Genomic DNA, 13093 nt, shown 5'->3' with positions numbered 1-13093 from the left:
GCCCCGGCGGAGCCCTCCCGCCGCCACGTCCCCCGGAGGCGGCCCCGCGCCCGGGGCGCTGCGCTTGGCCTCTCCCGCGCGGGCGAAGGCGGGAGAGGAGGAAACGGCGCTTCCGCGCGCTGCGAGCTTGCTGTGCGCGCGGGCAGCCCGAGCCGCCGCTCCGGCCTCTGGTACCTGCAGCACCGCGTTCCTCGGGGCTGAGCTGCGGCTCCGGGAGGGTGCGAGCTGCTCCGGGGCGGCTGCCTCTGCCGCTCGGAACTGCCCTCCGTCCAGGTCCGGAACACGAGTGCTTCGATAACAAACCCTTCTTCCCTTTGGGTTTTCCTTATCAGAACTGAGAAGCAGCTTTTTACTTCTAACTAAACGCCACTAAGTTCCGCAGTTAAGAATCTGGATTTAAGGTCTATCTTTTCGTATGTAGTACAGGGTAAGTGTTTCACAGATTAGTGATAGTAAAAAGCCTCTTAGGAGAAGCAGCGTAGATGGAATGCAAGCGTAGAGGCAGCTGTAATGAGGCTGATACACTGTGAGTTCTGCTTCAGGAATAGATGTGAGGATGTGGTGCCAAGGAAACCTGGAATGCAGGTGCTTACAGTGTGAGGTCTGAAGTGTGAACTCCAGCAGTAGTGTCTGAAGAATGGGCAAAACTGTTGTGGGAGTAAAAGATGGTCTTAGTTACAGAGGTGCTTCTATGTGACCGTGCAAGCAGACTTGCCACTATTCAGTGCTGTTGAACTGCTGCTTGAATAATGCCTGTGGAACACTACTGGCTTGATGAGTGTTGATAAACTAAAGGAGTAGTTCTTTGATTGGGAATGCCCCTGTATGTCAGTTGTAACCCAGCAATCAAATGAGACCTCCTTGAAGAAGGCTTAAATGTTCTTTATAATTACCATCTAAATTCCAAGTTTGTGAAGGAAAGCTGTTTGTTGGCTGAAAGTCTGAAGCTCCCTATTTCCTGTCCCAGACCACATATCTAGTGCATTTAGGGAGGGGGCTGTTGTTTTCACTCCAGCTTTTATTCTCATATCTAATTGAGCTGCCTGTTTGTCTATGTTAATCCTATCTTTGGCCATAGGTGACAATGAACGTATCTAGTGTTTTTGTTGGTCTTCCGAAATACAAGATAAGTGTATGTTATTAGGGAATATCTTCAAACAGGAAGGTCCTCTGAGTGAAAACTAGTGCACATTTAAGTTTTTAAACCAAATCTCAAGTTAGAGATGTTTAAGGTACCTTTAGCATCTGAAAATTGTCTGAGAAACATCAGCACGGAAGTACTCCCAGCAGCTGTGCAGTCACGTGAAGCTCTTGTTTAGATTCAGCTTGGAATTGGAATCTCTGGACTTACCAGAGAGGAGATCTGTGTGATTAGTTCATTCTTTACTGTTGGAGAAGCAGCATCTGTGCTTGAGAGCATAGTGAATGAGCGAGACTGTGCATGCTTAACTTCTGAGACTTCCAGAGAAGCTTATTCAAGGCACTGGTTCACTTGAGTTACCAAAACAACTGGTGCTACCTTTCTGCTCCTGCCTTCTCAAGTAGTAATAAAAAAATAAAGCCACTTGCTTCTTGAAGAAGCTGGGGCACAACAGCAAAACTTGTATTTCAGGTCCTAAAGCAATTGTATGGAGTTAGTATTAAGCAATCAGCTATTTCGTTCTTTCATGAGAAACTCTGTTTGCTACAGCAGGCTGTTAAGAAGGTCAACGATCTCTAGTACAGAGCTCTGAGAGCAAAGCATTAATGATACAGTTAAATACCATAGTGAAATTAAGTAACTTGAAGCTGCATGTATTTGTTATTACAGCTTTTCACATAGGTCACTGTGACGTGTTTGTTCTCTAACTTCAAATACAGCAAGAGAAGAAAGGGAATACAAGCTACAGCTTTGCGTACAGGGGATATTTTGTGAGCATAAAGTTCTGTGCTTGGGAAACTGGGAAAACTTTAGCTATTGCATCTTCTGGTCAGACATCGCTGTCAGCAGCAGATTGCTCTGATGCCTGACGTTTATCCCAACAATATGGCACTTTAGTTTTATGTACATCAAGTTCTTTGGTTCAGGCAGATTAAAATTTGATTCGGTTGTTCGGGTTTTGTAGCAGCTGGACCATCAGATTGCTATCGTTGTTACTTGCCATGTTATTTGAAGTATTTGTAATCCTAAGAGATAAGCAATTAAACTGCATGTTGCTTGACAGATTCTTTGCATTCATCTCCCCAAGCCTTTCAGTGTTTGCAAGGTTGATCAACTTCAGAAAACAAACCACAACCAAAAAATCAGTGCTTCTTAGCTAGACAGTTACCTGTAAAACAGGCTAGCACAAGGTAACTGAAAACAGGGATATGACTGTTTGGGTACTTTGTGCTACTGTTCATATTACGAATCTGCCTCTATATTTTACTTTATCAAGGATCTACTCAGCTAAATATGAAACTTCATTTTATTTGAAATTATCCTCTGTGTCTCAGATATATCAGTTCTAAACTTTAATAGGAAAGGTCAGTGGCCAGAGGTATTTTCTTGCTGGAAAGTTAACTGCTCCAAGTATTTATTTTTTTCCTCTAAATGTCAGTAATGCGCTCTGTTTTGTTTCTATATATTTGTATCCCAAATCAGGTTGGTGTTCTGTCGTGGAAGCATGATGTTTAGATGTTATGCATACTTGTTTATCCTCTTCCCCTGCATGGCACTGCCTTAAATGTCAGAAGTTATTAACATGCATCTTAATTTAGATGCTCTGAAATATGTACTACTTTTAAAGGTATTCTAATAAACTTACTACAGATTGAAGTAGTTCTAAAATGTTAAGCTCAAGCTTAGGGAGTTTTCTGTAATTCAAAGCCTTCTTCAGGAAGGGGTGCACTGCATTGTTGTTCTGTTATTTTATTCTAAGTCAAAAGAGGAGATGTTACCATCGGTCAGTCTCTGTGGGAGCAGGTAGCGGTAGGAATTGAGGTCTTTGTTCATTTTGGATGAATATGCTGCAGTTGCAGAACTCTAATCTTCTCTCTGTTATTGCTGCTAGAAACTCAAGATGAAAATGGCAAAACCCAACGAGCTGACAGTCTTATTATGAAGAAGATAAAGAAAAAAAAGAAAAAGAAACATCGGGAAGATGTGAGGGGCAAACGTCTGAAGATGTACAACAAAGAAGTGCAGACAGTGTGTGCTGGACTCACCCGCATCGACAAAGAGACTTTGTCTCAAGGACAGTGTGATAACTTAGAAATGAACAAGGAATCCTTCAGGTATCTTAAGGATGAGCAGCTCTGCAGACTGAATTTGGGCATGCAGGAGTACCGAGTACCCCAGGGAGTACAGACACCGTTTGTGACACACCAGGAGCATTCTGTTCGCAGCAGCTTCTTGAAAACTGGCACTAAATTTAGTAACTTCATTCACGAAGAACATCAGTCTAATGGTGGTGCCCTAGTCCTTCATGCCTACATGGATGAACTCTCATTTTTGTCTCCAGTGGAGATGGAGAGATTTGCAGAAGAGTTTCTTGCTTTGTCATTCAGTGAAAACGATAAAAACGCAGCGTACTATGCTTTGGCCATAGTACATGGAGCAGCTGCTTATTTACCAGACTTCCTGGATTACTTTGCTTTTAATTTCCCTAACACTCCAGTGAAAATGGAAATTCTGGGCAAGAAGGACATTGAAACAACAACAATTTCAAACTTTCACTCTCAGGTAAGAGCTGTTTAACAGCATGCGAGTTGCACAACACCTGGATGTAATTAACCTCACTAATCCAGAGCAGGGGTAGCCTAAAATCAGTGAGGCACGTTTTTCTAAGCAGATGAAAAAAATTGTTTCTGTACCTGCTCAAAGTTCTTCTGTGTGTGCAGGAAGCTGGCAAATCACACTTGAGATGCTGCTAACCCTCACTTTTACACAGATTTGTAGTGATTTTCTTGCAAGCTTTCGATTTTTCTCAGCTTGGAAGAATGTTGGTGCTGTTCAAAACCATAGACAAGTCTGTATGGAGCGTTGCTTAGATCGAGGATGCAAGGTTACTTTTCTCCATCAGTAGATCAGTTTTTCTTTGCAGTAACACTGCTTTTTAGCTTTCTGTATAGCTGCTTCTCAGGTTTCAGTGTATCGTGCTCAAGAGGTTGTTTTAACATCTGTGGGTCTGATGGTGGTTGTTACTTAGTACTCACCTTCCAGCATCAGAGAGATGGCTGGAACATTCTTAATAGCCTTTGAGAAAGGCCTTCACTTGATATGCTACCTCTATATTCGTAGGCTGAAACTATCTTAAATCTGTAGAAGTAAAACCTTTTCATCCTTTGTTTAGAGGATAAAAGCTTAGTCCTGAAAGCTGGTCTCTCGGGGCTCAGGCTCTCAAACTGTCTGGTATAACTTAAATGCATGCATCAAAAGCATTTTAAGCAACTTCAGGATTCTTTTAAGAAAAGCCCTTAGGTTTGACTCTTGTCATCAAGCTTGGAAGTATCTGTGAACATTCAGCAGTGTTACAGTATTAGTAAAATTAGTAGCAGAGGGAGTAAAACCTCTTCCTTCTCAGTCTAGCCTGAGAACTGTTGCTTACTTCTGCTACAGTGCTTAAAAGAAGTTAAGATCCTGAATATTGGTTCACTGGTTGGAAGGAAAAACTGGGAGCTGCAGTGGCCTGCGTCGCAGTGCTGCTGGAGCAGACATCCTTTCACAACAGATCTCTAAACTGTGCTACTTGTAATAATCTGCATCTAGGTAAAGATTACCAAATACTTGTATACCAGATTTGCACTGGAGAAGTGATTACTGCCTTACAGAGTTATTGTATGGTAACTTGCAGAGTGTTTGACTACTTCCCAGCACTTACAGTCACCATTAAATCAGTAATTATACTGCTTAGCTTATGAACGTGTTTGACAATGGATAGCTGCTGCAGCATTTACTTCAGAATGGCTTCTACTTGGTGTGAATAAGAGGCTTCCTTGAGTTACAGGCTATGCTGGTATTCCAGTTAATTCTATTTTAAGCACGCTCTGAACTCGATTGAGTCAGACATTAGGTTCACTTGGGTTGAAATGCCTCTCTAACCAGGTCATGCTGAGCTGGGCTTAATCTCCTCTGCCTGCAGTGTGTTGGTATGGTTCACACACTGAACAAATGTGTACAGAAGCGTAGTTGTGACAACTCTTAAGGCACCTGAAGCATGAGTCTTTAGAGAGTATGGGTAATGCCACAATATTTGAAGATGCATTTAAACTGATGGATTAAACCATGGCAGCTGCATTCGGCTAAAACTCAAGTCTTGCAAGCTAGCTTATATTTACACGTGGCTAAAATGCTCTGCTTAAGAGAGCATAGGGAGGATAAGTCAGGCTATTTTGCTTGGCAGCACTGAGCAATGACCCATTGAGGTCAGTTTCACTTTTGGACCTTCCTGTATGAAACAATGTCCAGTGTGACAGTATGCTATGAGTGTTACTCATGTACAGACTAAGCATGTTCCAGGGACGCTGCATGCTCTAACACTGTTTTCACCTGAGGATGCTCAATTAAGTCACCTCAACTTTTAAGGTGAATCTTCTGTGTGCATGAATTTGTTTGCTATGCTGAATCCAACTGTTAGCTTGTACAGCATTCAACTGTTTCTTTTACTGGTTTAGAGAAAGTGAATATTGTTAGAAAGTATCTCCAGTTCCAGGTACGGACCTGAATCTGGAAGGCTTCACTAAATCTAAGGATCAGTTCCTTGGCAAGGTGAATTCCTCTGCTGTACAAATGGAATACTTAAAACAAATCACTCCAGTGTGTATTTGTACTGTATCGTGTTTGGGTTTTGTATGCTAAAATACTTAAGCTTGAATATTCTCTGGATTTCTTTTGCTTGCATTGGCTCTGGCTTATTTGTTCTAATACTTAATGCTAAAGCTAAGCTTTAGTTTGAAGCTGTTCATTTGCTCTAGGAGCTTTCAAGACAGTGACTTGTAAATTCCTTTGCATAAGGGCATGCTTCAATTAGAAAGCTCCTAGCAGTGCGGCTAAAGGAACTCGTACTCTCCCTGGCAGTTGGACTGCTACAACTGCGAAGTCTGCACAGAGAATGAAATGTATCTAGCCTTCAAAATCTGCTGCTGCTTTTTCTTCTCCAAGAAGAAACTGATCATTTTCCTTGTAGAGTCTGTAATGACTCCTCGCAGAAGGAGGGTTTGAGAAACAGCAGAGGAACGAGTTGAGGGGAAATAGATTTTTCTATAAGCTGATATTGCTTCTGGGAAGGAGATGGGAGAAGCAGCCAACAGGTGATAATAGGAAGCCTTCCTACTCCTGCAGCATGCTGTCAGAAAAGGTTAAACTGTCCTTGACAGCTGTGGGTAATGAGCTGTACTGCTGTTAGATGGCTGCCCCATTTTAACTTCTCTTACTCCTGGAAGAAGTTCTTTGTTCAGGGTCATTTCTTTTTTAACAGAAGCTATCCAAATATTAAAAACCAAAAAGAAGCAGTACATCTGTACTGCAAAATTAATTCGGTATATCAATTAAAAGCAAGTAAATAATACCTGATGGTCTTATTGATGTATCTGACAGGTTTTAGGCAAACACAACCCTTGCTGTAATAGCGTATCATGTCTCACTGTTCTCCTTCCTTCTCCTTTGTAAATAGGAAGCCTTCTTGTGTTCTGGCTTTCTTTTTATAGCAAAGTCTTTGTGTGGTTGGTTTTGTAGCTGACTTGACGTACTGAAACATCCCTGCCAGCTGGTTCGTGCTTTCCTTGAAACCATAGAGAAACTTCTCAGACATATTAAACTAATGAACTTCTTCTCATTGTGACTGTGGGATTTGAGATGAGTGCAGCAGCCTGCTTGGGGCTGCAGGGAGCTGGCACGTGTTTTCAGGGTAAACACACACTGATTTTAATTCAAGTGTATATATTTGTTATATTAAAACCCAGCTAAAGATAGAGATCCTAGGCTTCCTTAAGGTATTTTTATCTCCTTTCTAGCTCTCAATTTTTTTTGTATCACATTCTGCTTCCTTCAAAAAAAAAGGGATTTTCTATTTTTTCATCCCTTTATAGAACTTAATGTTTTTACAAGGGAAATCTCGGGTGTGTGTTTTACTGATTCATCATGACTTTCACAATGAGCTCCTGTGAAATGTTAGTGAACCTCAGCCAGTCATGTCAACAGAACATAGCTCGTCTGGAACTCGTGTCTCTCCACTCGCTTTAATGGCACTGGACAGTTAACTGTAACTGCCTTAAGGACGGGAGCATTTCAGTCCTTTGCTCTCCTGTAGCTGCACAGACATAGGACAATGCTGTGTTTGATTTCTGCTGAAATCATTCTACCTTAATGAAATTGGATATGAATCTTTACCAGTAATGTTCTAATAGGATCTGGGGACTTAACTTTCACTTAGGGCAACAGCCAGAAGGAATTAACAGTCTCTGAAGATAGTGCCTAGATGATAAAGCCTGTATCATCAGAAGCTGACAGAGTATGTGCTAATTCAGCTTCAGGTGATAGTCTTGATGGAACTCAGGTGTGTAATGTTCCTCTGAGTGCCCTGGGATGTAAACTTCCATGTGTCCAGGTGGAGGTGATGTGGTGTAGCACTTAGCTTAGAGCTGTATGTGAAATCATCTCCTGCTTTTTACTGAAGTTTTTATTGAAGCGTGTGTCACTGCTACCAGCTGCATATATGCAAAGGTAGAGACAGAAGGCTGGACAGAGGAGTGAGCTAAACTTCCATGCTGACGCAGAAGATCTGTGGTTGCTGCTAGAGGACAAAATTGCAGCAGTAGCTGTAACTTTTATCTCACCTAATTTCCTTTCAACACCTTCATGGAATATTTAACTACATCTGGGTTGTTGGCTGGGAAAGTGCAAGAGCAATCACTTCCACCAAGTTGCTTCATAGCTACATCTGTGGTGCATAGGATACCTCCTGTAGCTCCGTTTACAAATGACTGTGAAAAGCAAACTTGGTGATGTTGCTTGCTCTCCCAAGAAAAAGCTTTGAGGTGATCTGAGAGCAGGGAACAGTCTGTGCTGCAGAGGATGTAAAACAAACCTGTGAGATTCAAGTGTTCCTGGCCACAGCTGTGTCGGTAGGTTATATTACAAACAATAATCCTAAGATTGTTGCAGATAAACACTGAAATGTATATCTGACTACTGGACTTCTAGTTAAACCTCTTGTTTCCTCAGTTTATTCTCCAATTTCGTGCACTGTAGCGCTGTTTTCAGAACCATTACATGCAGGAGGCATGGATTGTTCACTGCAGACCTATGGGACGTTCAGGTTTGAAATGTAGAAGCAATACTCAAATGCAATGATAAATAGTTCAAGCTTGCCGGTGAAAAACTGAGTCACAGCGAGGCTTTGGTTGTCAGTTTTCTCATGTCAGCCTGGAAGCATTGTTCCTGAATTAGTCAAACACTAACTGGTTGTTATTCAACCTGGAGAAGCGTGTCCTATTAGTAGTTTAAACAGGATTTATTTTCTCTTGGGATACCCTGCAGACACAGACGTTCTAAATAGTCATTGTGTGCTCCTCCATTCACCTCTAATGAAACAGACGTAGGCGAGTCTTGGATTCGGATGAAAACTCCTCTCTTGTAACAGAAGTGAAGCCGTGCTGGTGTTTCTTCCTTTCTGGCCCTTCAGGTCAATCGAACATACTGCTGTGGAACATACAGGGCAGGACCGATGCGGCAGATCAGTCTTGTTGGAGCAGTAGATGAAGAGGTCGGGGACTATTTCCCGGAATTCCTGGATATGTTGGAAGAATCTCCATTTCTGAGAGTAAGCAGGAACTTGTGGTGTTTTCCTTGAAGTGCATTAGATATTTAAAAGATTGCTAAGTTTCGTATATTTTTCAAGCAATTAAAACCTTAAAAATATTTTCTCTATTGATACGCTCATCACTGGAGCTACTGAGGATGGGGTACGTTGTTTCCTGTGTCCAAATGGAAGGTACTGAACTAACTGGCTACGGTTCTGTAAATCATTCAAAAGCTAAATATGACTTATACTACCATGTATAAACTACCTAGTCATCTACTTCCCTAAAAACTAAGTTTGACAAAGTTAGCTTGGAATATATTTTGTCTCAAAGAGTGTCAGTTTTTGTACAATTCTTTTGATAGTAGGTTTGAATTGGGCATCATTTAGTTTTTCCATCTCACCTGGTGTCTTATGTCCTTTTTCTTTTTTAGATGACTTTGCCCTGGGGTACTCTTTCAAGTCTCAGACTTCAGTGCAGGTCACAAAGTGATGATGGTCCCATAATGTGGGTGAGACCAGGAGAGCAGATGATCCCGACAGCTGATATGCCAAAATCACCATTCAAACGGCGCCGGTAATACTTGGCTTCTCTTTCTGTTTTAGGGGAAGAACATTGCAGTTATGTATTCTTCAGGTTTGAGAACAAAACCTTGATGTTTTAAATGTAATTAGTTCTTCAGAAGGCTAATTCACAGGCTTAAGTTCACTTTCATTTCTATTTCAGATTAGCTCAGTGAACTGAGCTGAATGTGATGTTTGTGATTGTTATTTTATCACTTTTTCATAGTAATATTTCCTTGATTGGTGCTTCCTTAACATCCAAACCAGTTCTTACAGCCCTTCAGGAGACATTCTTCAGCTCATTTCTGTGGAAAGAACTAATTTGGAGAGTGAAATGCTCAAAAACAGCTTCGATCCTTAGACCCTTAGAGCTGCATTTTAACGTTAGTGCTATCACAGTTGTAAAACTGTTTGCCTTCTCAGGAAATACTATGGTGCATAGATGTACTTTCCATCTTTCTCAGAGTGTGCTGTAGAGCTAACTTTAGGAGGTGAACAATTGGAAGCGTGTTTTGATGTGATTCAATCTTTTGTTGTCAAATAACTAGATAAATAAGTTAGAGGGAAATGCTTTGATCTTTGATTTTGAAGCCTGCAGTATACAGCATTACAGTTAAGATTACTTTAATACGAGCATTCGTTTTTCGGAGTAGTTTGCCACAGATTTTAATACGTCTTTTAATCATGTTCCAGGTCAATGAATGAAATAAAGAATCTCCAGTACCTACCTCGGACCAGCGAGCCCCGTGAGGTTCTGTTTGAAGACAGAACAAGGGCTCACGCTGATCATGTGGGTCAAGGATTTGACTGGCAGAGCACAGCTGCTGTAGGTGTTCTGAAGGCTGTGCAGTTTGGGGAATGGTAAGTGCCCCTGAAATGCGACTGCTGTAGTGGGAGGGGGCAAATCTAAATGTTTTCTCTCAGAGAAGAAAATTCCTTGGAAAAGAAGCCTAATTAAAGAAATTGTCTAAACCCTGTAATGAGATAAATGCGTCTGTGGCTTGAGAAATGTAAGGCTTATATCTAGTATTTTTCTCTCTTGTTGAGGGAGTACGAAAGTTGTAACAGTAGTTTACAAAAACAGTGATATAGAAAACAAGCCTCAAGGTACCACACCTGGGCTATCACCTGGGATTGTTCTTTTCCTGAGCAGCTATATTAGTCCTAACTTTTGTAAGCAGCAATCTAAGAACTCAATGTCATTAATTTAATAGCTGCAGTGTTTTCTCATTTCATGTACTTAAGGTGTTGCTGTTGACCAAATGCAGAAACTGGATCTGCAGAGTTGTTTCTGACGGAGTAGAATTCCTCATAGCATCAGCAGCAGCATTGTTTGATGTATGGCACTTCTTTTACTCTGATTCACAGCTGTTAGATAAAAGCCAGCTGATTAATACTGTCCTCACAGCAGCTTCAGAGTTCTGCATTGTTACTCTGCATTTTTTCTTTAATACAGTATTATTTTGCCTGATCACAGAATAGAAGAATCGAGGCAAATTGTAGCTCCAAGAATGTACAAGATACTTTGATAGACTGGAAATGTCAGCGTCCTTTTCTGACATGTCAGTATAGCATTTGTCCACCAAATCATTGCTTCTGTTGTACGTGCATTAAAAAAGTAGTAAAAAAGAAAAAAAAAAAACAACAAAACTACAGACTATAGCTCCTTTCCTAATAGCATGCACATCTATTGAGGAGTGATGAGACTTCATGCCCAGCAGAAAAGTGAAGAGGGTAGTTTGTTTGGTGAAACAATAACCTATAACTGAAGTTCTGTGAAGACCCCTGCAATTCTCATCTCTTTGTAGGAGCGACCAGCCTCGTATAACCAAAGATGTGGTTTGTTTCCATGCTGAAGATTTCACTGATGTTGTGCAGAGACTTCAGCTGGACCTGCATGAACCACCGGTGTCACAGGTATTTCATCTTTCTTACTGACAGAGCACTTTGTAGGAAGCTTGACAGTTTTCAGGTTGGTTGTACAGCCACTCCTCCTGCATCCCCAGTGGCCATCAGTTCTCAGTTCTGTTATGCAATTTTCCTTCTCGTGTTTCCTTTCTACCAAGCTGGGATTTCTGCTGTGAGTCACGCTGTATTCTTCTGTTATTGTCATCTCAAACTTTAAGTTCAGTTCAGCACTTATAGTTTCAATGACTGAATTTGTGATTGGTGACCCTCACAGAACAAAATTCTTGTGTTTTTTTTTAAATCTTTTACCTGTTAAACAGAAATATCTGATCCAGACGCAAAGTATGTTAAAAATAGGTGGGTACTGAGTTATTTACCCTGAGCAGAGTACAGCACTAACTTTACCATCTTTCCTCCTCTCAGTGTGTTCAATGGGTGGATGAAGCCAAACTAAACCAAATGAGACGGGAAGGCATTCGCTATGCTAGAATTCAGTTGTGTGACAATGACATCTACTTCATCCCTAGAAATGTCATTCATCAGTTCAAAACAGTGTCAGCAGTCTGCAGCTTAGCCTGGCACATAAGACTTAAACAATATCACCCCGTGGGGGAGACTTCTCAAAACACAGAAAGCGATTCAAACTCGAACAGTAGCATTCCTGGAAAGACAGAGTCAAAAGGTGAACCCCGATGTGTGAGTGTAAAAACAGAGCGTGAAGAACCAGGTATAGAAATGCAGCTTACCACAGGGATGCTCTCCTCCTCTGTTTCTTCGATATCAGGACTTGTACAACCAGATCAGGTGGCCCAGCCCCTTCCAGGTTTTAAAATAGAGTCTGATCAGCAACACAATCCGCAGGATCATGCAGGCTCTTCTGTGTGATATGTATATAATCAAAACATTTTTTAACAACTTTTTAAAATTTTGATGTGAAGTTATAGTTTTATAACTGGCTTATGTTTTATTGGAGAAATCTTGCCTATAATTCTATAAAGAAAGGTGACATTCCAAAAATGTCAAGCATATCTTTTTTACACAGATTATGCAAAATTCAAGTTGTATTTTAACCCCTTAGTACAACCTGTAACAGTGGTCTACCACTTCTTTCTGTTTAAGTAATGAGATATTGAATATCTCCTCAAAACCAGAGTGAAATTCCTCCAGGAACATAGAATGATTTCACTATACTGCTCGGTGTTATTTCCCTATTTTCACTCTCTACTCTTCACCAGGAAGTGATGCTTTTGTAGAAGACTCGCGTAGTAACTTTCCCCGTCACATTTTAATTGCTTAAAAAAAAAAAAAAGAGAAAGCACAGCACTTTTGTGGTCGATTTGTGAAATACTTGGTGTGTCTGTTGTTGACGCGGTTTACATGCAAGTTGGTTTAGAAACGAGCTATAGAAATTGGTCTGTACTTCTTACAGATCCGACAAAGGTGATCTGTAAAAACGAACTGAAGGAAGTGTATGATCCTGTTGAAATGCAATGGCTCACTGACCTAACGCTTCTCATAGCACTGCTTGTACTATTTGGCGTGAGGGTTTTGCTTCCAAAAGACATCTCCTCTGGACGTGATTGATACTAGTGTCAAAGGCAGAGAATCTGTTGGTAGGCTTGTGGAGGAACTTGCTATCTTTGAGCACTTTAAGGCTTTCAAATGCTAACCAACTTGGCAGCTTGTTTTGATCGGGTCATAATATATGTCCAATGGAACCACACTTTCCCTTGTACTGATGCACTTAATATAATAGCGTTGAGTTGGTGACTGACTTATACAATAAGAATGTCCGTTTTCTAGGAAGTTCTGTATTACTGTTTCACAATAAAAAGTATTATGGCATCGGACTGCTGTTTCCA

General features: G+C 41.0%; 1 protein-coding gene across 1 annotated transcript; it reads left to right on the top strand.

Moving 5' to 3' along the window:
* Nucleotides 156–13081, top strand: RSBN1 (round spermatid basic protein 1). The gene is made up of 6 exons (XM_021376979.1): nt 156–3703; nt 8643–8780; nt 9194–9336; nt 10017–10184; nt 11132–11240; nt 11655–13081. The coding sequence occupies exons 1-6, from the start codon at nt 3080–3082 to the stop codon at nt 12114–12116; spliced, it is 1644 nt and encodes a 547-aa protein (XP_021232654.1). The 5' UTR covers nt 156–3079; the 3' UTR covers nt 12117–13081.

Source organism: Numida meleagris, chromosome 25, assembly GCF_002078875.1.
Source record: "Numida meleagris isolate 19003 breed g44 Domestic line chromosome 25, NumMel1.0, whole genome shotgun sequence".
Taxonomy (NCBI): domain Eukaryota; kingdom Metazoa; phylum Chordata; class Aves; order Galliformes; family Numididae; genus Numida; species Numida meleagris.
The sequence above is the reverse complement of the archived record's forward strand: the minus strand, read 5'-3'. Positions and strand labels throughout refer to the sequence as shown.